The sequence below is a fragment of the Emydura macquarii genome, unplaced genomic scaffold, assembly GCF_026122565.2.
Source record: "Emydura macquarii macquarii isolate MOO-44397 ecotype Brisbane River unplaced genomic scaffold, CSIRO-AGI_Emac_v2 contig_1483, whole genome shotgun sequence".
Lineage (NCBI taxonomy): Eukaryota > Metazoa > Chordata > Testudines > Chelidae > Emydura > Emydura macquarii.
The window spans coordinates 2174775-2199906 of NW_027131620.1; the positions used below are offsets into that span (position 1 = coordinate 2174775).

At 57.3% G+C, this 25132-nt stretch overlaps 1 protein-coding gene across 1 annotated transcript; it reads right to left on the minus strand.

The window, feature by feature from the left end:
- Positions 1 to 1610: 1610 nt before the first annotated feature.
- Positions 1611 to 5421, minus strand: LOC137157248 (purine nucleoside phosphorylase-like). Its single transcript, XM_067554542.1, has 5 exons — positions 5220 to 5421; positions 4290 to 4393; positions 3255 to 3430; positions 2556 to 2746; positions 1611 to 1840 (listed from the first exon to the last, which is right to left on the minus strand). Exons 1-5 carry the CDS (start codon positions 5419 to 5421, stop codon positions 1611 to 1613), a joined length of 903 nt encoding a protein of 300 aa, XP_067410643.1.
- Positions 5422 to 25132: the final 19711 nt, after the last annotated feature.

Consider the following 25132-nt stretch of genomic DNA (forward strand, 5'->3'; position numbering starts at 1 on the left):
GTGTCTCTGTGCCGGCCAAGCGCTCCTGGGGTAGGCCTGGCTGCAGGAACGTGGGGTGTCCAGTGCGCCCCAGTCAGGAAAAAAGACAGAATGGAGCAGCCGGGGCAAGCAGGGACTCCCCTGCACTTCTGGGCTGGAGCAGGCTGGGTGCCGGACACGGCCTTTCTCCGGGAAAATGTTCATTCAGCTGTTCTTCAGAAAGCCCCCTGCCCATGTGCGCCCCGCCCCCCAATCCAGAGACGTGTATGTGTCACCATATTTATTGGCTGTTGTCAATCATTTTAGTTACAAAGTCGTTCATTCCTACCCGGTTAGATGTAAGGTTAATTGGAAAAAAAACTGAGAGCATCATCAGAATCCCAACACACACGCCCCCCCCGTGCCTGGTCTGTGTGCGACTGGCGTGGGAGGGTTACTAGATGGTAAGGTCAGAAAGGATCACTTCAAACAGGCCAGAGAACCTCACCCAACAACTGATTACCTGGGAGCCTGTCTACTCACAAACTTGCACCAGTTTAGTTAAACCAGTACATACCCCTGTGTGGACACCCTTTACACCAGATTAAAACAGGTTATAATGGGCTAGCTTGCCCCTGTGAAGGCTTGTCTACGTGGTCAATGGCACTGAAATAACAAAGTAGGTTGTAATTCACACCTGTAGTTATGCCAGTACCATTCCACACTGTACCAATATTGAAATACTCCGAAATGCACACAGCCTTCCACTGAAATGATGAACCGTGTGAATTGTAACCCACTGACTTCCTCCGGTGCAGGCAAGCCCCAGATTTACAACTTTTAAGGTTTAAAACGATTTAAGAGCATCAACCCACAAATCGTAGCGGTTTAACTCACTCGGTTTAAAGTCACGCCTTTCATTAAACTGGTGCTACTTGGTTTATAGGCCTAACAAAATCTCTCTTCAATATAGATCTGAGCGCTGCATTGCAGTTCTTATTCAGGCCCAATGCGCAGTGACCAGCGTGTCTGAGTGACGACCTCAGCACATGGCAATTCAGCAGGGACCAGAAAATGGACAATCCACAGCAGTGACCCAGATCAGCATGCGGGCAATAACCGGGCCTTGCTCTCTCTGTCTTGCAAGAGGTCATCCACAGCCCTGGCTCCATCTAATCTAGCCTGCCGTCTCCGACTGCCTTCACACAGGATAGCCTATCGCTCTCCCCAGTTCTTCCCTGCCCCCCTCTCTCCCGGGTGGGCTCAGACACATCAGCCTGCCAGGCAAGAGATTCATCGCATTTAGCTAAATAGTATTTTCTACCTTCAAAGGGCTGCACAGACCTTAGCTAAGGGCTTGTGTCCGGGGGAGTTGTACTGCTGTAATTATACCGTACAGTGAAATCACCATCACTTCCTGCGTGGACACTGATTCTGGAATCCGAGTGACTTTCTCTTTCACTTATTCCAAATGACATCAGCTAAACCAGGGAAAGGCTCTTTCCAGAACAAGTGTCCACACGAGCAGGGCAGCCTTAGACCAAATGGCGCCCCAGGCGAGGAACGTCTTTGGGTGTCGTGTCGTGTGTCGTGTCGTGTGTCGTCCCCCCCCCCCAAATGTATTAAACTTGTCTGGAAGGTTCCACGAAATTCTACAAAGCTCCAGAACATGCTAGGCTGCTGGGACCGATCCTGCTCACCAGCTCCGTGACCAGTGTCTGTAGGGGGGCGGCCCACGTCCGGCTCACCTCCAGCACGCCCTCGCGGCTGGCGCTTTCTCGGCTGGCGTACTCCTTCGCCACCTTGCTAACGATCAGGGACAGGCCAACGATGCGCAGCCCACAATCCTTTGCAACCAGCACCTCAGGAGCAGTGCTCATCCCTGGGGGAGGAGAAGGGCTGGGTTAGCTGTGCTCGCTGCACCCATACACCAAGGTAGGATAAGGATGGAGCCTGGTGGGGCTCTCCTGGTGCGTCTGGCCAGCGGCTGTCCTTTTACCGGCAGAGCCGGTCCGTCCAGCAGTGGAATGCAGCCAGGCTGCCCAGCACCCCGCATGCCAGTTGGCGGCAGGGGCAAAGGGAACAGTGGCTGAGAACACCGGGCAAAGCCTTGCTCCGACAAACAGGGTGGTGGGGTGTTTAGTAATGTCTGTCCAGAGCAGGCTGGGCTTATAGGGGCTGCCCCAAGAGCGGCTCACAACTCCATTTCTCTACTGCCGACGGAGGCGAGCCCCGCTGGGGTGTTAACCTGTGTCTATCGCACACCTCAGGCGTGGGCGGCCCAGCCTGTCTTGCATTCGTCCGCTCTGGGCGTCCTGTTTGTGCACATGGAGCCCGGACGTGAGCGCTGCAGAGGAGTGGGCGGGGAGCTGTTCTGGCCCGGGGCCAGGCGCAGCCCGTCTTCATTTCAGGGGGAGCTGCTGCTGCTCAGCGGACGGGGCTGAGCACCGGGGCACCATTAGCAGTGCGAGGCCCTCACTGAGAAGCAGGCACTCTACCTGCCACGGCCCAAGTAGGCAGGTGGCAGGGCCTGGCCCCTCAGGATGGCAGAGGGAACCGGAATTTGGCTCACGCCAGTCCCCACCGGGGTTCCTTACCAACAGCGTCTGCCCCCAGCATGTGTAGCAGCCTGGCCTCGGCTACGGATTCAAAGTTGGGGCCCCCCACCATGCAGTACACACCCTCCTTGACGAACGAAGAGTAGCCGAGGCTCTCCGAGATCTCCAGAGCCAGGGCTCGCAGCTCCTGGTCATAGGGACTGGAGAAGGCTGGGAAATGGGGCCCGAACCTGCGGAAGGCAGGGAGGGGAAAGAGAATAAATGGTTTGCTTTCCTGATGGACTCAGTGCAATCTGCAGCTGAGCTAAAGCGAGGTAGAGAGCCCCGTATCTGTTGGACTATACCACTGATACTTGGCTCTTCTATGGCATGTGGTATCCGTAGATCCCTGGTGCTTTACAAAGGAGGCCAGAATCATCGTTCCCATTTTACAGATGGGGAAACTGAGGCACAGAGAGGGGGAGTGACTTGCCCAGGGTCACCCAGCAGCCCAGTGGCAGAACCAGGAATAAAACCCAGGTCTCCTGTGTCCCAGTCCAGTGCTCTGTCCACCAGAAGGTAACACCGTGGGACAGTGTCGCCGCATTTTGAACAGACTCTGGGTGCTGTCCTTAAGGAGAAGAACCTGGCCTCCGACAGGTCGCCACCATGCCATGCCAAGTAACATGGGGCCTTTGATGCGGTGTGAGCCTGGGGCACGATCGCCAGCCAGGGAGCAGGGGCTGGGGCTGCAATTACCTCTCCTGGCTCGGCCCGAGCAGCGGGTTCTGTCCGGAGAAGCCCGGCAGGTTGATGTGGTCTCGGATAATCATCAGCTCCCCGGTCCTGTAACTATCTGCCAGGGCCCTGGCTGCATTGGTGACAATAAGAATCTCCACGCCCAGGAGTTTGAACACTCGGATTGGGAAAGTAACCTCAGGGGAAGGAAAGATAGCCATTAGCAACCGGAGATTCGCCCTGTCTGTGCCACCGAGGGCCCCTCGCCGGGACACCCCCCCCACCTCCTTCCCCTCAGGCCACAACCCATGGCCTCTTCTCTTGGACTGCAAAGCCGTGACCTGACCGGCGAGATCACAACCCCCAGTGGAGGGAGCTCTGTGCCGACAGCCCCACAGATTCACAGCGTCATGTCAGGAAGCCTGTCTGTTTGCAAAGGCCTCGCGCTACAGGAGCCGAGTGCAACCCCCGCCTGCTTCAGCAGGAGAGTCGCCCACTTCCACCCGGGCTGTGTTTGCCTCTTGGAGTCTATATTGCCACTGTCCGTGCCTGATATCCCAGGGAGGCTGGTGCTGGCACTGGCCCATGGCAGGGCGTGTACTACACCCAAACAGGCACGGTGCAGAGACTGGCTCCTCCGCACGGTGGGAGTCTGCCCGTCACCGGAGTAGCCAGCGGGAGGCTGGTGCATCAAATGCTGCACTCAAGGCAGATTTGTAAGGGAGCCTTTCTGCCCAGGGCAGACTCTGCAAAGCCTGGTCCCCAAAGGCCAGTGTCTCTGGGATGCTGTGTGGGCCCATTTACAGCAGGGCAGAGTGACATCCCCCACGCCCAGCCCGGGACAGGAGAGATCATTAACCCTCTCTTTGCCTTTGTCACCAGCAGGTGGGGGAGCATTTGCACTCATAGCCCTGACGCCCTGGGCCAAGCCGGTGATGAGTCTAGACCTGGATCCAAACCCTCCTGGAATCGAGCTCTGGTTCAAGCCCATCTCTGCTCGGCTCCCTAGTTCTGACTCGCCTGTGCTTTTCCCTTGCCTGGTGCCTGCCAGCCTACCTTCCAGAGAGAGTACCCCTCGTACATGTGGAACCGGCCCTTCATGCAGACACAGAGCTTCCCCTGCAGCTCCCCGAAGACAAGCTGCCCAGCGTGGCCTGGCGCTGCGGAGAGAGTGGGCAATGTGTAATACCCAACCGAGCCGGGGCTGAGTGCAGCGGTGTGCCAACGCCGGCTCACTTCCCCAGCAGCCGCCCCCCGGGCCTTTCCCAGCAAGCCAGTGTTTCAAAGCTCTCTACAGCAGTGCAGCCTCCGGCAGATCCTCTGCCCATGGCAGTGATCCCCCCTGGGGATCCAGCAAAGGGCTGGAGAGCTACTCTTGGGGCAGGGCCAGCAGAGATTTGAGAGGGGAAGCCAGGGCCCTTTCATGGGTGGATGCTTACAGGCAGGTTTGGCGGGGAGAAGGGGACAGGTGAGGGACTCTTGTTGGGGGGGAGGGGTAAGAGCAAGAAGATTTTGCAGGTGAAATGGGAAGGGGGGGGTTGGCCGTGCTTGTCCTAAGGGGAAAGGGGCCCGTTTGCAATTTTGCACCCACCCTTGACTACACACCAACCTCCCGTCTTCCCTTTCCCCAGCCTACCAGCCCCACGCCTTCCCCCCCACTCAGAGTGACCCCCCCTCTTCCTGCCAGGTAGACATTAGCCGAGGAGGCAGGGCAGGCTAGGGTTTCTTTACTCTGCCCTCTCTCTTTATAGGAGAAGGAACGTTGTGGCCTTGCCCAGGAACACAGAGCTGACCTTTTCTTCCTGCTTCCTGGCCAGTGCCAGCTGGCAAACACTGGGAGATTAGCCCTGGAAACAAGTCATGCCCCCGGCTGGCGCTGCCGAAGGAAGGGGTATCCAGGGCAGGAGGGGAGCAGCTTATCCTGGAGGAATTAAGAGTCAGAATCAAGGCGCCGCAGCAAACGGAAGCAGAGAGTGCTCGTGGTACCTGTGCTGCTGGGGAAGTTGGGGATCTCTGCGTAGCTGAAGGACTCCTGGTTCTTCAGGGGCTCCGCAAGCATGCCCAGTCCAGAGCCACAGACGATGGCGAACTTGGGTCGCTGCATGGTGTGAGACAGAAGCCACTGCGCCGTCTCTTCACATTTGTCGAAGCTGCATGAATACAAGGATACGGCGTCCGAGGGATCCATGTGCCCAGCCTTCAAGCCTGGAGACCTGAGCTGCACAAACCCTTTTGCACCAGCCTACGCCGGGGGCAAAAAAACTGGGGCTCTTCAGGGCCTGAGTGTCTAAAGACAGCAGCTGTCGGAGAGCTTTGCTTGTGCGGAAGAAGAGTTTACCTGTCATTTTAGACTGATATTCAGTCAAGGATCTGAGCCCCATCGTGCTAGGCAAGTCACAATTCAGGGCTTGTAGTTTTTTAAAAAGTTGTACGGAAGCTAACTAGAAATGTTTGAAGGGTTTGACATTCGCACAGCAGACTGTTCAGATTTAATGCATCCAAAATCCTGCATGATTAAAAGCATCAGAGATAGCTATAAAGGCCAGAACTTTTAAAAAGGCACATAGCACGATCATTGCTGCGCATTCACCGGTTATCCACTAAGCTGGGATGATGAAAACACCCAAGCCTGCCTCACTTTTGTTTCTAGTCAGTTTCGTTTGTTGGCTCTCATGCAGTAGCCCAGTGCTGCAAGATTCTTGTTCAAACCCTCCAAGGCAAGGTTTAACACTCACTAAAAAAATCTTTTTCCAGCTGAAAATCATAGGACCCTTGTTATCAACCTCAGGGTGGGAGGATCCTAAAAACCCCAAGAAACTGATCAGACAAAAGGGGGAATGTGACACTGGTGGGTTAACCGGGGGAGAGTTCCTCCCACCAGAACCCTGGAGGAGTTCGGTGAGAAGAAAGAGAATTTCTGATCTGTTTTTCAAAACAAGTGGGTTACTTTCAGAACCGCAGGGTGATTTAAAATGTTTTCCTGTGAATATTTATAGGTCAACTTGTAGAACATGCTCACGTAGACACACAGCTCTACGCACACAGCATCATGCAATAGTCTTACCTGAAGTTTTCTTCTCTCTGCATCCTGGATTCCCAGCCCAGAAACTTCGTTTGCAGGAGAAGGAAACCTGGATTTTAAAGCTGATCAGTGCTCGGCCAACTCCCATTCATGGAGCCTGACTCTCCCAGGCTGCCCCAGTTTATATAGCCAGTGGTCTGAGTCCAGTGGCCGTTACTCTGTCCCATTGGCTGCAGGGACGATGAGCTGGACGTTGAGCTACGAATTCAGCAGCAGGGAGGAGTCTACGTGCTTGACTCATCTTCACTTGGAGTCAGAATAACAACAAACAGTATTTTGTCCTCTTGGTGGTACAGGTAGGGAAATTCCACACTAGCCTGTCTGCTGTCAAAGGATTTTTCCTTTTAGGAAGGGCCTAACAACTTCTGCTGAGGGTCAGCCCTTCACAGGAGTTCCTGCCTCTCTCCCTCTGGTGGTGATTTACACGGTCCCAGAGGCTCACCAGACACCCGCTCACATGTGACCTTACACTGCCGGACACAGATATTACAAGGACGACAGACGCTGGCAGCAACGCACCAGCATTCAGTCTCAGGGGGGCCCTGATCACTGACTGGGGTCTCTAGGTGCTGCCCCCATGCAGATAAACACATCAGTGCTGGAGCTGGGCCGAGGAGGCTGGGGTGTGGTTCTGCAGAACCCAGAACATAGGGTGGTTCTGCTCCTGGTTCTGCTTCATCAAACCAGGGCTGCTGCCCCCACCCACACCCGCCTGCAGCCTCTGGTGCCCTTTAGAAGAGCTTGTTTCTGCTCAGAAGTTGATGAATGACTTTTGGGGGCATGAAATGGCCTGGGACCCGTGAAGCCTCCAACCCTGAGACAGACCTGGATGCTGCAGAGCGGGGGCCGGGGGGGTTCTCCCCCATCCATTCATCACTGCCTTTGTTCCTGGGCTTTTTTACACATTAAAAAAAAAAATCCTTGTCGGCTGGGGCGTGGGAGGGGTTGCAGAGATGACTGAATGGCTCCTTTGTTCCCGGGGCTGTCACTGACGGTCAGGTGAGTTGGGAAGAGGAGAGGGGCGAGATCTGTAAAGCCGCTGTTTGGGTGCCCGGACGTTCCCTTCTGCATGCAGACAGGGACTTTATTATAGGGAGATGGAGGGGCAGCGCCGTGTGCTGGGTGTGGGGAAAGGGGGTTTCTTCAGATTCTCCCTCCATTCCTTTTCCTGCTGGGGTTGCATCTTGTTCTTTTTTTTCTCTCCTCTCACATGCAACGTGGCTGTCGAATCCTTGGCCTCTGCATGGTGGGTCTCTCTCCTGGGGTGGGGAATGGAGGACTGCGACAGTCTTTCTACGCGGGTGTTTATGCCACACTCAGCACGATGGCAACCGAGTCTGGTCCTGTCCCGATTTCCAAGTGACGACGATGATGGTCAGTCTAGGGGTCCCCATCAGGTGAACGGGAAGAGGGGCCCTTCCCCACGTCCTGAGCTCATCAGTGTGGGACCTGCATTGCTGTGCACAGCAACACAATGACCCACAAATGGACACAAAGAGACAAAGAGAGGACGGGATGCAGCCAGGCGCCTTGCTAACAGTGATATGTTTGTGTCCAAGGTCAGACTCCGATTTACTGTAGCAATTACTAGTCAGGCAACAATCCCCAACAAGCAGGGCTGCAGCTAACAGAGGGATACATACAGGACGTGAGTGTGGGCCGAGAGCCTGCGCTGTTATCAGCGATCAGTGAGAACGCAGGCCCACCATGGTCTGCAAAGAGCTCATCCTGCTATGGAGGAGGCTGTGACCCTGCAGCTGAGAAAGAATGTGCAGTTCACTGGGCCTCCCTCACGGCCGGAGATAGAAGGAGCCAGGCTCTGGTCTCCCCGCACGGCTGGGAACACAGAGACACTCCAGGTTAGCCATTGTCACTCGGCGCAGACTCCAGCCCAGGGTTTTACATGTAATCAGCTAAGAAACCAGAAAGAAGAAGCCCAAGTGCCCAGTGGAGGTGGGAGGAGACTGGGCCAGGGGTATCTGGGCATACGGGGGGCCAAGCCTTCTGGGCAGCACTTGATCCAGACAGTTTAGAAGAAGAGGGTTTGAACCTGCCCTTGCTGACAATGGTGCAGAGTGAATGGTGCAGTTCTGCCTCGCCGGCACCCGTCAAAGGCACTGTCCAGAGAGTCTCTCTTCTCTCCTTGCTGCCACCTGTGTCTGTCAGCCCCAAACCCTTTGCTTCCTAGGAAAGCCACAGTGTGTGGCAAGGCTGCTGGCAGCTCCTCCTGTAGAACAGCCTGAAATCCTCCTCCACAAACCCAGGCAGCTCTCCAAAGCGGCGAGTGTACCGACCCAGAGCTTCTTCCCCAGCGAGATACGAGGCGTCCCGCGTTCCTCTGCGCTCACGTGCTCGCTGGCACCAGCTGTGCCCTGGGCCGGTTATTTTCAAGTCCCGTTCTTTGGGATCCATCATGTTCAGAGACTGCAGGGAAAATTTTCTGCGACCATCCTTGCTCCTAAAGTTGGTGACGCTTCTTGCACTGGTTGGGTCAGACTCTCCCTGCGGTGTTAGCCAGAGTACGGAGTTACCTTTCAGGTCTCTGGTGTCCCCTGCGGATGGACGTGCTCTCCAAATTCAGATGGCAAACAATGCATCTGTTTCATTTATCTTCCACCCAGCCATTTCTAGTCAACTTACCCACCATCAGTTCCCTGCCTGCAGATGTCTGCCAGGGGCGGGCCTGCCCTGAAGGGATACGTTTATCCAGACATATTACAGGCATCCTGTATAACTGGGAGGAGAAAGATTTGCTGTGTGTCAGGTCTGAGTTGGGGCGGGAGAATTTGATCGGAAAAACCGTTAAAAGAACGTTTGCGTATTTCATGTCGCTCCGGTTCGTTCAGGGCTGCAGGTCAGTGATGTCAGCGTCCAGGACACAGCCTGGGACTGTTTAATAAAACCCCAGAGACAGGGACTGAGATGAGGGAATGAAGAGGAATATTGAGGGGCTGAATTCATTAGCAGAGAATCTAGGTTTGTGTTCTCTCTCTCTCCAGATCAGGAGAATTTCTCTGTCTTGGGATCCCAGAAGAGCCCGTCCATCTGTCTCTGGGGATCGTGCGACTTTCTCACACACACACATATTGTCTACATGAGGCCAGCTGTTCTGTTCTGAGGCGATGTCTTGTACCTCCCACTATATCATTTCCTGTCCTGCATCCTACCTGGACTAAACTAAATGGGGATCGTCTTGATGGGCCCTTTGCAGACCTCAGCTGGCTTGTCATTTTTCGTCATGACTTTTTCCTCTGAATAGCAAATCGGGGGGAAAAAAACAACCAAGCCCCAAGCCCAGGGCTGAATTCGGCTTGTGGCTCTCACGTTGCTTTCACGTCCCCTCCGCTCATGGCTCTCCTGTGGCTATGCTATTTACCCAGACTTCCTGGCAGAGCTTGGAGGGTCCGTGCTCGGCCCAAGGGGACTGCAGATGGGCCTCCAAAATCCAGGGCTGCCAGAGCCGGTAGCTACTTTGGGAAAGGGAACGCCGGGCACCTTGCCCGGCTTGGAGTGAGAGCTGTGGGGGTGGCCGGGTCTGACGCGCCGAGAATAGCAGGACTTTGTCTTGCAGCCCCTAGCACAGACTCCACGCTGGCGTCTCTCCAGCCTTCGACACTTCTGGGCAGTGACCTCCCGCAGCCCTGGCTGCCCCTGGTTTGAGGGGAACAACCCCCCCTTTCTCTGAAGGGCAATCCAGCAGAGGGCACCAAGCAACCGGCTCGGCTCCTGTGGTGGGGTGTGAAATCCGAGCGAGTCAGCAGAGGGCTCCCATTACCCGGCTCTGGCCCTAGTAAAAAGTACAAGGGCAGCAAAGTGACTGTGTAAACCCAGCCCCTCCTGACTCAGTGTGTGCCCTGCCTTTCCTCCTTCCCCTGGCTCCTGGGGAGTTTACACAGCGATGGGAAAGTGAGCGCCCAGGGTTCGCCCAGCCTGGGCTTCAGCCGCAAAACTGCCGGCTGGATTCCAGCGACAGCGTGCAGCCAGGAATAAAGACGGTCGGCTGCCAGCTCCCTGCTGCTGCAAGGAAGGGCTTCCCCTGGCGATGGTCCCATCCACGCCCCACAGCCCAGCGTAGAGGAGGTTTGGACCCAGAGTTGAACTTTGCAGCTGGCCCATCCCCAGACGCAGACAGCTGGGAGTTCCTGGTTAAATTCAGATCCGGCCCTGAGCTTTAAGGCTTGGGCCCACGTCTCCTGCGACGGCAAGCGCTGTGCATCCCTGCGGGGACGAGGCGGGGCGGGGGACGCAGAGCTGAGCTGAGCTGAGCTGAGCCGGCCTCCGTTCTGCTGGCCAGCTTCTCACACACGCTAGGAAGGACGACGTGTCAGATCCTTTGCGCTTCCCCGGTGCTTGTCAGCGGAGGCTCTCTGAGCTCTTTGCAAGGGGTCACAGGCAGATCCCGGCGAGGCCCCGCCACGGGGGTTCGACCGCCAGAGTCTCCTTCCTCTCGTGTGCGCCGGTGGGAAAGTCTCTCATGACTCCACATAGACGCTGCCTGGAGCAGCAGCTGGACCTGGGATCTTGGGACTGGCGGGAGAGTGACTGGTCTGGCCCAGCTAGGGTGGGTGGGGCTGGGATCCCAGGATCCGACTCTCTGGAGAAGCAGTTCCCTTCCAGGAGAAGGCTCTCCCTCTAGAGCGGGGATCTCAGGGTCTGCAAGGGGGCGGGTTGGAGAAACCCAGCATCCAGAGGACTCCCAACCCAGCAGGGGATCTGCACAGCCCCACAAATGGCCCATGAAATGAGACACCATTTTCCCACCGCTGCTGTTCCCCACTGCCCCACTTTCTCCCATGTCACTGCCCCACAGCCCCACTCACTCCAGCCACTGCCCTTCCGCTGAGTGATTCCATGGCCCCCCAGCAGTGGTGGGAGCATGGTGCAGGGCCGGCCCCATGGGGAAGGCAGAAGCCAGCAGAAGTGGATGCGGGGGGCAGCGAAGAGGAGCTTGGGGTCGGGTCCCAGGAGTGGGGCTAGCAGTGGAGATGATGAGGGACTGAAGGACGGGGGGTTGAGAAGTAGCCAGGAGGGGGCTGAGCGACTGGAGGAGCCTGTTCCCAGGGTGGGCTGGAGATGGGGAGACACGGCCGGGAAGGGGTTAACAGAGAGGTCAGGACAACGTGTCTCAGTCAAGGGGAGACAATGTGGGACAGGAGAGGCACCGACTCCCAAGAACTGCCCAAGGGCGGGGTGCCCGGAGATGCACGAGAGTCCCTGGCCTTGCCTGCCCTCCTCGGTGGAGTTGGGGGCACATCGGGGAGCAGTGCAAGGCAGCCAAGATCCAAGGAGCCTGCGGCGTGACCCCCTCCAGGGCTGGGCGGGGCTGACACTTTCCTGCTGGTCCCCGGCTTTATAGTAGCGCTCTGCACAGGAGCTGGTGGGGGCCTGGATGCCCAGACACGCAGGCGGGTGGAAACAAAGCGCTGGAGTCACGCTGGGGTCTGGCTCAGGCTCTTGGGGGCAGGAGAAGAGTGAGCTGCCCCCGTGCGTCTCAGCAGGACGTTCCCTCGGACACTGGCTGGTTCCTTGCTGCCCATATTAGCAGGAGCCAGTTGGTTCCAGGGTGGCGGGTGACATTTCAGGAGGGAACCATGCACGTGTACCCACTGCTGCGGGCTGGGGCGCACAGCCAGGGACCCTAGGGGTGAGAGACCTGCCAGCTGACGCCCGCTGCTTGCCAGGGCTGGAGGGCAGCAGTCTTTGGATGCCCAGCACGGGCACCCACTCACCCCATTCTCTCTGGCATCAAACGAACCCTGGAGGAAACCCCACCGGTTCTTCCCTGGGGGAGGGAGTGGCTCGGCCTCCTAGCCCAGGGGCTTGTGCAGCGGGCGGGGGGCCAGTCCATCGGTGGCAGAGGGCGCGTAAGGTGCAGTGACAGATTGAGGTTCTCGGCCGCGGCCTCGGAAAGTTTTGTCGCGAGGCCTCCGCGGCGAAGTGCAGCCAATGCCAGGCTGCATTACGGCACGGCTGCTTGAGGTGCCCGTGCCTGGGACCCCCGCCGCGCAGCCGGCCAGCAATTGGGGTCAGGCCGCTATTATCTCCCAGCAGGGAGGGGCTTCCTGTCCTCAGCCTCCGCGCACAGAGCTGCAAGATGCGTGCCTAGCCCTGGCGAGGGGAGGCTGCAGCTGGCTGGCTGGGCTGCCCAGGGGCTTCCAATCACATTTAACCCCTCGGTGCCCTCCCTGCAAGCATCCCCTCCACTGGGCCTCAGAAGGTGGATCTCTCTGTGCCCTCCCGTGGATGGCTAAGCTCCCTCCTGGCATTTCAGGATGACGCAGGCGGCCAGAGGGCGGGCCCCCAGGATACCCCGCAGCTTGGCGTGAGGCAGACCTGGTTTGTGCTGGGCCCCTCACCCAGTTAGCTGAAAGGCTGGTTTGACCCTCCAGCCAGTACTTGGCGGGAGAGAGGCCTAGTGGTCAGAGTGCCGGGGTGGCTGGAGTCCCTTCCTGACCCTGTCACTGCGGGAGGTCAGGAAGGAGGTGGCCACCGTGGAAGGCAAAGGGCCAGGCAGGAGGTGGCGTTCCTCTGCTCAGAAGAGAGAAGCCCAACCCCTGTCCCTCTCTACCCGCTCAGAACAAATCAACAAGCAGGCAGGGTGCTGCAGCATGCAGGTCGCCCCCCCCTCCCGCACCAACGCCTGCCCTCGTGGGCTCTGCACGCACGGATCCTGCGCGCTGGCCTGTTGGGAGTGGGGCGGAGAGGAGCCCTCGCCACATCGATCCTCAGGTGTCTTCCCCGCCTGCCCTTCCCCTCATTAAGCTCAGGTGCCCTGTTGTGCCCGCCTCCCCACGGATGCATGTGCCAGCTGGCCCAGTCTGGGCACAGCCCTGCCCGCCTCTCCAGCCTGCCCGTGTGGGCGCGCGCAATGGCAGGCGAGAGGAGCGGCCACAGCCGACGGGCACCGCACCACCTTCCTCCTGCCCCCTCTGCCGGTTCACACTCGAGCGCCCCCCGCCCCTCTTGCTGACACGGGGTGAGGGCGGGATTGCAGCCCGTGCTTCAGAGCCGTGCTCTCCCCTGCGGGAGTCACCGCCTCACCCTAGGAGAGATTACCAGCGAGTCCCTCTGTCTGCCGGCGGCTCTGTCTATAGCAGGGACCCAGCTCCCAGAGGGTCAATTACTGCTTGTGAGCTGCTGGCAGAGGAGGCTCTGCCAAGGCCCCCAGGATTATCGGCGCTTGGTAAACAAGGCAGCGTGCTGCCGGAGGGGCACTGGCTAGCAGGGCGGTCCAGACCACGTGGAAAGCAAGTTTTCCCTGAAGTCGGTTCTACTCACTCGCACCACGGCCAGCCCCAGCCCCGGCCAGGAGAGCAGGGCTCGGCTGGGAATTGCGCTGGCGAGACAGGAGCCTGCGCCGTTCTGCCTGGATCTGCCCCGGGGGGACGGGGGCGGTTAAACGGTGGTTGTGCCAGCAGGTTAAGCAGCCAGGACTCAGGGTAAAGGGAGGGATCAGCTACCTGTGGGGCAGTCTGCTCCCCTGACTGACTCACGTAGCGCCTAGACGAAGAAGGGGCCATTTTTGTGAGTGTAACGGTCCCTTTGAGGGACCTCTTTGAAGAGCGGGAGGTGCAGGGTGGGCAGAAATGGTGTGTGGGGAGCTGTGGGGCGAGAAAAAGGCCTGGGCAGATGCTGTCCCCTGGATGACATCACTGACAGCCACTCGGACCATTGCAGTTGTGTCCCAGGTTCAGAAGCCTGGGGAGCCGGTGTCTGCCAGGGTCACTGCCTGCTGCACACACAAGGCTTGGGAGGAGGCTCTATCCAGCGTGCTGTTACCCCACACCCAGCAGGGCTGCCGTGCATCCAGTCCCACCCCCCAGCTGGATCTGGTGCATGCATGCAGATATGGGGGCAGCTCCCTGGGTTTGAACAAACCCTGGGAGTTCTCAACTCCTCCTCAGCTGCAGGTCGCTCTCGAGATCGCCAGGGAGCACCGTGATCTGCCTCCCTCCCCCAGCTGCCAGCCGCCTCCAGGGAAAACACTGCCCCCCCTCTCCTGATGAGAGCAGTCCCCTCCGTCTTTCCTGGACTAGGGGTCTGACCCACCCCACTTCCCCCTGCCAGGACGTCAATAGGAGGAAATTCCAGGAGGACAGATGCAGAGTTCCCCCCTTAGGAAGGAACACTCAGTGGCACACATACACACTGGGAAGTGAGGGCCTAGGAAGGAGTGCTGCGGAAAGGGACGAGGGTTATGGTGGATCTCCAGCTAAATGGGAGTCAACAGCATAACACTGTTGCAAAAAAAAAAAAAACACGCAAAAACCTTCTGGGACGCATCAGCAGGAGTGTTGTAAGTAAAAACACAAGCAGTAATTCTTCTGCTTTCGACTGGAGCATTGTGTCAAGTTCTTGGCACCACATTTCAGGAAAGATGTGGACAAATTGGAGAAAGTCCAGAGAAGAGCAACGAAAGTGATGAAAGGTCAGACGCCATGACCTAGGAGGGAAGATTGAAAAAGTTGAGTTTGTGTCGCCTGGAGAAGAGAAGCCTGGCGGTGGGACATGATGATAGTTTTCAGAAAACAAAAGATTGTTACAAGGAGGAGGGAGAAAAATTGTTCTTCTTACCCTCTGAGGATAGAGCAAGAAGCAATGGGCTTAAACTGCAGGCAGGGCAAGTTAGGTTGGACATTAAGAAAAAATTCCTGTCAGGGGTAGCTAAGCACTGGAATAAATTGCTTAGGGAGGGTGTGGACTCTCCATCATTGGAGATTTTTAAGAGCGGCTTAGACAAATACCTATCAGGGACGGTCTAGATCAGTGGGTTCTCAACCAGGAGTACGTAACGCAGAGATCTTCCCAGGGGTACGTCAACTCAGCTAGATATTTGCCTAGTTTTACAACAGGCTGCATGAAAAGCCCTAGCGCAGTCAGTACAAAGTGAAATTCCATCCAATGACTTGTTTATATTGCTCTGTGTACGATACACGGAAGTACAATATTTATATTCCAATTGATTTATTTTATAATTATATGGTAAAAATGAGAAAGTCAGCAATTTCTCAGTGCTCGTGTGCGGTGACACTTGCATTTTTATGTCTGATTGTGTAAGCAAGCAGTTTTTAAGTGAGGTGAAGCTTGGGGCACACAAGACAAATCAGCCGCCTGAGCGGGGCACAGTAGTCTGGAAAGGCTGAGAGCCAGCGGTCTAGAGAACACTTAGTCCTGCCGTAAGTGCCGGGCCCTACGCTCTAGGAGTCTGTGACCCTTCCCAGGGATCAGGGAATCCTTCCCCTTTGGCTTATGGCTTTGAGAAACCCTCCCTCACCTCCCCGCAGGCACACGAGCCCAGCTAAGCTAAGCAGCCCCCAGGGGCGCGGCTGCACGCTCAGTCCGGCTAGGTGCAGCGTCTGCATGACCGGCACCCACTACTGACGCGGGGGACTCCTCTGTGCTAGCAGGGGCAGGGCTCAGCATCAGAGAAGCTGGTTCAAGCCCCCTTCAGCCCAGCTGGAGGAAGGCAGATCCCTGGGGCACAGGAAAGGAGACGGTCTCAAGGCTGCTGCTGGGCATCTCGAGGCAGGCTCCCTTGATCTCTAGCTGAGAGGCTGCTCCCCTGCCCACCTCGGAGGGGAGGCGCCTTCTCGGTTTGCTTGCAGGAGCTGGCTCGGAACAGCAGCAGAACTAGTCCAGCGTTAGAGCAGCTCTGCACCCTCAGCCCTGGCCAAACGTCGAGACTGGCTGACGTGGGGATCCTGGGGAGGGGGGGTTACAAAGGGTTTGTACGCGAAGGAAAGGGCCTGGGGGCTGTTAATGAGCAGTGGCATTTTCAAGGCCGTGCTGCCGGTTCGACTCCACTGCAGGCCAGGAGCAGCTGACAGCTACCTGGGCTGGGTCTTAGCAGGCAGGTGTCCGCGTCACCCACTCGCAGGACTGAGCCCGCTCCTGCATGCTGCTGGTTTGGAGAGCGCGAATCCCAGCACGTGCCAGTGCCATCCCTGCTACCCGGCGCCGCGCACCCGAGCAAAGGTCCCCAGAAGGCGCTGGTGTAATAGCACCACCTCGGGAATGCTCCTGCAGTCAAGGAAGGAGATTCGTTTCCCCAGTGCGCTCACGCATGCTGGCCCAAGCCCCTGTGCCCCGAGGTCCAGAGAGCAGGACTCTCCGAGGACCCGGACCCCTGGCTCCAGCCCTGCAACGCCAGGAGCAGGACTTGCCCGTTTGCTCTGGGTGACAGCCCCATCTCCGTGGCTCTCTTGCTGCCTGCAGACTGGGGGACAGGAACGCAGTTGCAGTGACCTGTTGCCACCCCCATCAGAAACCCTCTTATTTTTGAAACCGGATGTTGCCCTGATGGGCATCAAGTGTTGGGCATCCCAGCTGCCAGCTGAGGGCTTGCCTTTACCCTGCTGACTCCGGCATGCCAGCTGGGGGCGGTCCGCGAGGCACCTGCTCTGAGCCATTGCCCTGTAAAGCCCGGCTGAAAGCCAGGGGCAGGGCGCTATCAGAGTTCTTTATTCTAACGAGGGACGACTGAGCACCCACCCAGCCCTGTGGGCCAGGCTTAGAGAATGCTAATTAGCATGTTAATTAAATAATGCAGGCTGTAGCTGCACAGCAACTAGCCCTAACACGAGGCAGCAGAGATGGCTATGCCAGTGGGGCTGGGCTGGCTTGCGCTTTGGCCTACTCTGCTTGTGTAGGACGAGCACCGAGAGCTGGCATTAGTACAGCAGCAGGTGCCCCAGCTTCCCAAGACCCAGCCTGTGCCCCCCTCTGGCTCTGCTTAGAGAAGCTCCCCGCCCCCACTTCCAGGGGGGGTGTCTGTCATGCCATGCAATGTCCCCCGCTGGCCCGCCTGGCTTGTCTAACCAATGCCACCTGCACCTGCTTCTTTCTGCCACTGAGTCTGGGGGACCTGACCGCACCCTGGGCTGGCTGTATCTCCAGAGTGCAGGGGGCCGTGACTCCCCGGCCCGGAGCCAGACAAGGCTACCAAAGACAAGCCTTCAGGAACCACCACCCCACCCCTCATCTCCCAGCACTGCCGGAGGCTCGGGCGGGACACAGCACGGCGCCGGTTCAGCCTGGCCCCTCCATGGATGAAGGCAGCGGGGCGGCCTGGCCAAACCTGACTGGCGCTGCGACCCTGTGCACCAGGTCACCAGTTTGGGGGCCCTCTCAGACGGGGGGGACTGGGGCACACTGGCCCTTTCCCCGCCCCCATCTGGGCAGCCCTGCATTGGGGGGGGGGGAAATGGTCACGTCAGTCGGGGGTCAAAGCGAGACAGTCCCACGAAACCCGGGGCCGTTGGCAGGGCTGCAGCCGCCTGTGCAGGGGGGGCACCAGGCCCCTTGTTTTCCTTTACCGCTGTTGTTGCTACGGCAACTAGCTGCCTGGGCTTGGATGCGCGGATAACCGGTCCGTCCGTCACCACGGCAGCCAATGGGCACCGGCTGCGCTCCCCGATCCTCTCAGGCACTCGGGCAGCCAATGGGCACGTCACCTGCCCAGGGAAGCCCTCAGTCACTGAGGCAACCCCCAGGCACACCCAGGGCACCACCACCGAGCAGGCTGGGCGGCAAACAAAGGCAATCGGGGAGCAGTCGGAGTTGGGGGGTGATTAGTGCGGACATCTGGCGGCCCCGTCTGCACGCCACCCTAAGCTCCTGCTGGCGTCTCACTCCCCCACGCCGGGGCCGAAGCCTGACGTTAAAGGAATTGAGTTCGAAAGAAAGCGGGCCCTGTTTCCATGCCTCGCTGCACTTCACCTGGGTTGCTAACCCTTCTCGTCGTCCTGCCCCCGGGGCGCTCCTGGGCAGGATTCCCCCGAGGGACTGGCCCTGGGCTAAGAGCAGGGGGGCCAGCGTGGACGACACGCGTTAGAGGAACGCGGGGCCCGGGACCCACAGAGAACTGTGCTGTGGTCTTCACACGCCAAGTGCCCAGGGAAACAGCAAAGTGTACCACAGGAAAATGTCCCGTTCTCCGAGTATACTGAAACGGGGGCTTGCAGGGGGGCAGGTTGGGCCCTTACTTTGGAGCAAAGTCCACCTCATCCCTTATACGGGATTTTTTTTGCTCCCTGAAAAATGCCTGAAAGTTTCCACCCCCAGCCCCTTGCCCCAGAGCCATACAGGACCAGTGCAGGACGGCAGAGAAGCCCCGGGAGGGAAAAGCGTCTCCGTTTCAGGAGGGGTCACTGAGAAAAGAGTCAGGTCCCAGTTTTGTAACGCATGCCCCCTTGCAACAGAGCTCTGGAAACATATCCCGCCTCCTGCCCAGCACCGCTTGCTCCCCCACCACAGGGGGGATGGCGTCTCCTCATCCCTCTGGCTAACGTGGGGTGGCTGCATCCCCGAATGCCTGCAGGGCACTGCCCCATCCCCGGTGCCATCTTCTGACCCGCTGGAGCCACTTCCACCACCCCAGACCCGGGCGCCATCTCCTCTCTGCTCACGTTACCTCCCATCCCCGGCTCCGCCGCCTCCTGCCAACAGGCGAGATGCTGCCTCTCCAGCTCGTCACACGGATGCCAGCGCCTTGCCCACGGATGCCAGGGCTGCTGCTCCAGATGCCAATGCCCACTCTGTGCCCAATGATGCCATAGCTCCCCTGGGCACTGACCCTGTGTAACAGAGGGGTGGGGGACACTCCCTGGTGGGTCTGGAATGAGCTCTTGCCCAGGCAGGCCCCTCCTTTCTATCACCATGGTCTCGCTCTCTCTCCCTCTGGGACTTGCAGTCCTCTGGCCAGCTCACCCTTCCCAGGGTGTCAGAGTCCCACTGGACAGGCTGCCTGCATGCCATGCCAGGCAGTCAGCCAGGCCAAGGCCAGGTCCAGGGCCAAGGCCACTTCCCCAGTGGCCGGTAGGGAACCCAGGCCCGCCCATTACTGTGGGTTCCAGGCCAGGGACCCTGAGTCTAGCAACCACGCTCTGCTCGATCTCTAGCCCTGTGGCTGTTTCCCTGGGCTCCCTCCTACCTCACTTCTCCCTCTCCCACGTTCATTTATCAGCCTGAGCTTCCTCCACTCCAAAGGCTGCTCCCCCCTCTCGGCTCCTTGCCAGACTCTATAGTCCAGGGCAGGATCCCAGAGCCTACTCACCCCCACCCCAACTCCTCCTTGCCCCCTAGTGACCTCCCAGTCTCTCTAGGGAGTGACTGCAGGCCTCCTCCCTGCTGCCCCTCCGGCTCAACTTCCTGAGCCCAGCCTGCCCCTGCCCAGTTGGGCTTTAGCTTCAGCTGGACTTTATCAGGCCCTGGCTCTGCTCCAGGTGCAGCTGATAAGGTTAATTGGCCCTTTTTAACCTGCTCAGCCCTGGTGAGGGGTGGACAGCCCAGCGCACCTTGGTTCTGCGATCAGTCCCACCATCGCCTTACCCTGGAGCATCTTCCACGTGACGAGCCAGTGTCCTTTCCCCGGCACGCACCATTCTCTTCCCACCCCAGCACGGCCGCCCCCTCTCTCCCAGCGCTGACTGCCCACAGAGGCTACCTGACCCCTCTTCCTTTCTTGGAAATAAATGGGAAGAGGTTAGGTTAGGGACATGGGTGGACAATTCCCCAGCTCGAGCATTGTCTGAAGTAACCCCTTGGCCTTCTGCTCAGCTTTAAGTGCTTGAGAACAGATGAACTCATCGCATGGGGGTCACGTGGACCAAGTAGTTAGAGCAGAGGCCTGGGATTCAGGACTCCTGGTGGGTTCTACGCCTGGCTCTCCTATTGCCTATTTCTCCTTGTGAGCCTGGTTCTGCATTTGTAAAAGGGGAGAGCAATAAATGCAGCATTGGATCCTCTCAGCCATGTCGCCAGGATGGACTCATGACCCCAACTCGCTAACTCTCCATCAAAGAGCACACATCCTATCCTGACCCTGCCTGTGGGGTCGCCAGAGGTTCATGGATTTGCAAGATTGAGCCAGAGCTGGGAACTTCACCACACGATGCCTGGTGCAATGCCACCCACCACGGTCACTCTGGCTGGTGCAACAGTCCCCAGGAGGCTGTGTCTGATGTGGTTTGTGAGCAGTAATGCTTAGCGCTTCTATGGCACTTTCAGTTCAAGAATTTCAAGGGTCTTTACAGATGTGACTGATTTAAGCCTCACAACACACCTGTGCCCCAAGTGGTATCGTTAGCCCTATTTTTCAGGTAGGGAAACTGAGGCACATACTTGCCCAAAGTCACATGCTAAGTGGCAGAACCAGGGAATAGAGCCCAGGAGTCTTGACTCTCAAGCCTATGCTGTAACCACTAGCCCATCCTTCCTCCAAAGTGCTTGAGTTTGACATCCCCAGATGAAAGGCACTAGAAGTTCTAAGTGTAATAAAATACATAATAAAAAAATTATTAAAGTAACATTTTACTGTTGCTACCCTGGGATTCTGGGAAATCAATTTTACACGTAAAAAAGCAATTGTCAATATACGATATATTTTCATGAGAATTTTAAACTAGTTAGAGGAATCTTATTACCATATTCCTGGCATCTTCGAAGGTGTTTGTAGATTTCAAAGAGCTCTGGAGTTTACATTTTCCAAGGTTAGTGTCACACATCACACTATAAAATTCTATTTGATTTTGATATAACACCAGTGTTCTGCTACTCAGAGCAGTTACAAAGCACAGAGAGGAGGATTCCAGGATACCAAGATTACAGAAAAACTGGTCCTCAAAGGCTGAGATTAGTTTTATTCTGGGCCTGCATTTCCAGAACCACACTGTCCCTGTCTATTTAACATCGGATCTCTCTGTTTTCCAACCTTCGTGCGTGATCGAAAAGCTGACTGAAGTCAATAGAAGGGTTTCCAGGGAGTGGGCTTTGGAGCAGGCCCATAAGATAGAAGCTCTCCATTTCCCAGAAAGAAGCCTCTATTGTTAGCTTATGAAATATTAAAGGGACACCGTCAATTTATAAATCACATTTCCTTCTGGAAATTGTTTACCTACTATTGCTGTAAGAGACACCTGAGATTGCTATAAATGAAAGAGATTAGAGACAAATATCTTTTTCCTCTGTTTCTTCCCCCTCTCACGGTGTTTGCTTTGTGCATTTGACAGCGCTTTGCACACACTTTCTCGGCTTCCATGGGGCAGGTTCTCCTGCTGTTTGTGTGGTGTATGATTTTTTAAACACACAGAGCGTTTTTAAAAATCAAGCCATGTGATTGTAAAGTCACAAACACTAGCCTGGCGAGTGAGGGATGGAGCGGTACTCTAATGTATTTTTAAAAGACTGATTACATTTTGAGTACCCCGGGAAGCACCACTGGTTACGCTTCCAAACATAGTCTGTCGCACTAGGCCTGTATCCTGCATGTGCAAAAGGGGTTTTGTGTGTGTGTGCAAAATCCACCCTTGAATGTGCAGATGGAGGCTGCCAACGACAATCACGCAGTTAGCGTCTCTAGGTGCCTGAATCCCCTAGTTAAATGCCTGCTTCTGCCAATGCCTACGGAATGTGCAAAGTGGTGGAGACAGACCAGCTTGAGAACACACCAGAGAAATGTGTCCGTACCAGACACGCGGGGCCAGACTCCACCCTAGTTTCACCGCTGTAAATCTGGAGTCGCTCTGGAAATCGGCGGTGTCACAGGCTGGATTAGATTAGTGTGGTTCATGCACCCTCCATCCCCACTCCCTCCCCTCACGCAGGGAATTCCCACTGCTGGGCCAGGCAGGGAGCCCTCAGGACCCTCCCGGGCAGGCGCTGGCTAGGCTGGGACAAGGTCAAGGTCAAGGTCACAGCCGCCCGCCTGCCCTCTGTCTAGTCCCCCCACCCTGCAGTAACCACCAGAAGCAGGCTCCTGTGCCTTTAAGAGCCACACTCCCCTCTCTGCCCCCCACCCATCCCCCACTCCCATGCTCTCGCCTGCCTCCTCATTGAAATGGCCCAGAAGCTGCCGTGAGCTCCACAGGATGCTCGTTAGCGGCTGTGGCTGCCTCTGCCGCCATCAGCCTGGGCAGACGGGCTCACCTGGGTTGCTAACCTCTCCCGTCGTCCTGCCCCCTGGGCGCTCCCGGGCAGGATTCCCCCCCAGGCAGGGGATGGCTGCAACGTCTACATTGCCCCACGCCGTGCCAGGCCTATCCAACCCCCCCCCGCCCCCGCCCTGCACCTGAGCAATGGAGCTTTCACCCCCTTTCTCTCCCTGCCCCAGAGATCTGTCTGCCATGGTCACCCCACCCTCAAATTCCACTGGGGCTACGCCCCCCGCCCCCCAGCAAGAGCAAAAACGCAGCCTGGACTGCAGCTGCCCCCTTCTCTGAGTGCTGGTGCTTTGCCAGCGGGATTGGGCAGAGATAAGCCTCCCCGGACCCTCACACGCTCGGCGTTCCCAGCGTTAGAGGCTGACCCATGCTTGGGAGAAGGGTGCTGGAGTGGGGTGGGATCGGGGGTGGCTGGCTCCCCCTGACTATTCCCAAAGCGAACCATTTCTTCCCCCAAGAAACGCTGCCTCGAGAAAGTCACCGTGGCTGGGCCTGGCTGCTCAGGGGGCCGCGTGTTGCTAGATCACGTGCGAGACCACGGTGCCGGCCTTCCCCGTAGCTAGGGCAGGCTTGTCCCGGCGCGGACTTTGCTCGCCATAGCTTGCGGCGGAGAGACGCTCGTGTGAGTGCCCGTGCGTTGGGCTGCGGCAGACGGGGGCTGGCTGGCACGGTGTGGAAGCGGCAGCCCCTGGGTGGCGCGTTTGCAGGGGAGATGTGTGCCAGCTCACGACGGCCTTCTGGGCAAGGTGACGCAGACATGACCGCCACGCTGCCCTGCACGCCCATCCGGGCTGGGACACACCCATCTCAGCTGAGGCGGGCAGGGAGGGGAGCTCATGCTGTAATGGGGTGAAGAGCGCAGACGCCCCGAGGAGCAGGCAGTAGCTGTTTCTCTAGCTGCAGCCAGTGCCAGGGCTCTGTGGGCAAGGTCCAGGGATTTCCACAAGACAGGAAAGTCTCCTGCAACAGGCAGGTGCTTTGGGACCTCACCTGCTTTCCTTTCAGCCCCAGCACGTGTCCCAGTGTGGGCGGTTTGTCATGAGAGAAAAATAAACACCAAAACATTCTGCATGTCCCTAGCAGCCTCATCTGGGGCTCTCAAAGCCCTTCACTTGACTAGGGCTATCATATGATCCCCATTTTACAGATGGGGAAACTGAGGCAGAGCAGGGCTAAGTGGCTCGCTCAGGGTCGCAGGCCGAGTCAGTGGAAGAGCTGGGAAAGAAGCCGGTGTCCTGATCCCCATCCCACTGGTTAAGCTCCAGAGCAGCACCTTATTTGTGGGCATGCGGCCGCCTTCTCTGGCAGCACAAGCACAAGACCCCAAATCCCTGCGCTGAGACCCACAACAAACTAACACTCCCTCCCCCCATTCCCAGGAGTTAGCCCCCCCATGTGTCTCAAGCTCCTGGAGAACCAAGCGTGCAGCAGAACATGTCCCGGGCAGAACCTCGCATGCGTTTTGTGAGTGGACCCAGCCCATTTCCTCTGGTCTCCACATGGAGCAGAGCAGGGAATTCTGGCCTCACCGACTCGCCGCTCGCTCTCCGGTGGGGGAGGGGCAGCCAGCAGCTCATTATACCCCGGTCACGCTCCCAGATCCATAAAAAGCTGCAATTACAGCCCTGAGACTGTGCTGAAGGCTCTTTGCTGGAGGATGGGAGCGCTGCAGCTGATCGGCTAAGCGCTCGCTGGCAGCTAGGTTCCTCCCCGCAGCCCAGGGTGCACCTGGACTTGCGAACATGGCACTTCTACGACGGCGACGGACACGCAAGGCGACGGTTCCAGAGGAGGCTGCGATGGGGCCTGCACAAAGCCTGCCTTTGCAGAGCAGCCCAGCACTGCCGTATGCAAATGGGACTGGTGATAAATATGGATCAGACACCCTCCAACCAAAGCAGGCAGGCTGATGTACAACAATTATGGAATGCAAGAAGCGACTGATCAAAACTCCTTAAAGCATCCCCCAACGGTCCCTCCAGCACCAACACCCGCACAGCATTAGCCATTACGGGCCAGGTTTCCAAGTGATTCCACATGCAATTGTGCAATGATAATGGGCGTGTAATTGTGAGGTTATTATGCATATGCAAATCGGGTCACTTCCCCGGGAAAGGAAGCACCTTTCCAGTTTGCGAGTGTAACTGCCGTCACTGAGTGTGCAATCTGAGTGCACAATTGCACGCACCTTTGCATGCTCAATCGTATGTTCAACTTGCTAGAAAAGGTGGTGCTAAAGCGTCTTCAAAGACCAGGGGGAAGCGAGGACCAAATGAGCCTCTGGCGGGAGCTCAGTCTTATTCCTGGAGCCATCACTGTGAGCACATGCTCACACAGGGAGTGGATGGGTCACCAAACAGTGCTTTAAGGAAGTGTTCAAAGCCCAAGGAAGGCAATCAATGAGCAATGGATCCTCCAGACGGGTGGGCCCTGCTCCATGTAAAGCTTTTCCCATGAACAAAGCATGTTTCTAATTTGTCAGGTGTTCTATTGCGTAGAGTAGGCGGGATCTGTTCCTAAATGCTCACCCCACTGGCGGAACATGCTGCCACGATTTGCATGCACTGCAAACACGGGGGCTGCCAGGCTGACATCCGAACATCCAGGGAGCTCCACGCACAAGCTGTGCTACAGATAAGCTACAATAAAGTAGTCCTGTTGCACCCAGCGTTACCCAATTTGCATATGTAAACAAGAGGAAGTGGATACCAGGGCAAAGTTTTTTTTTACTAAAAGCAATGGGCCAAATCCATCCATCCGCGGGATAAGCGCACTGAAGCTGCGGCGTTACACTGCGCATGGATCGGGCCAAATGGTTACACCTGTGTTTTTCAGCCACACTCATTGAACCCACAGATGAATACGTGGCCATTGGTCCT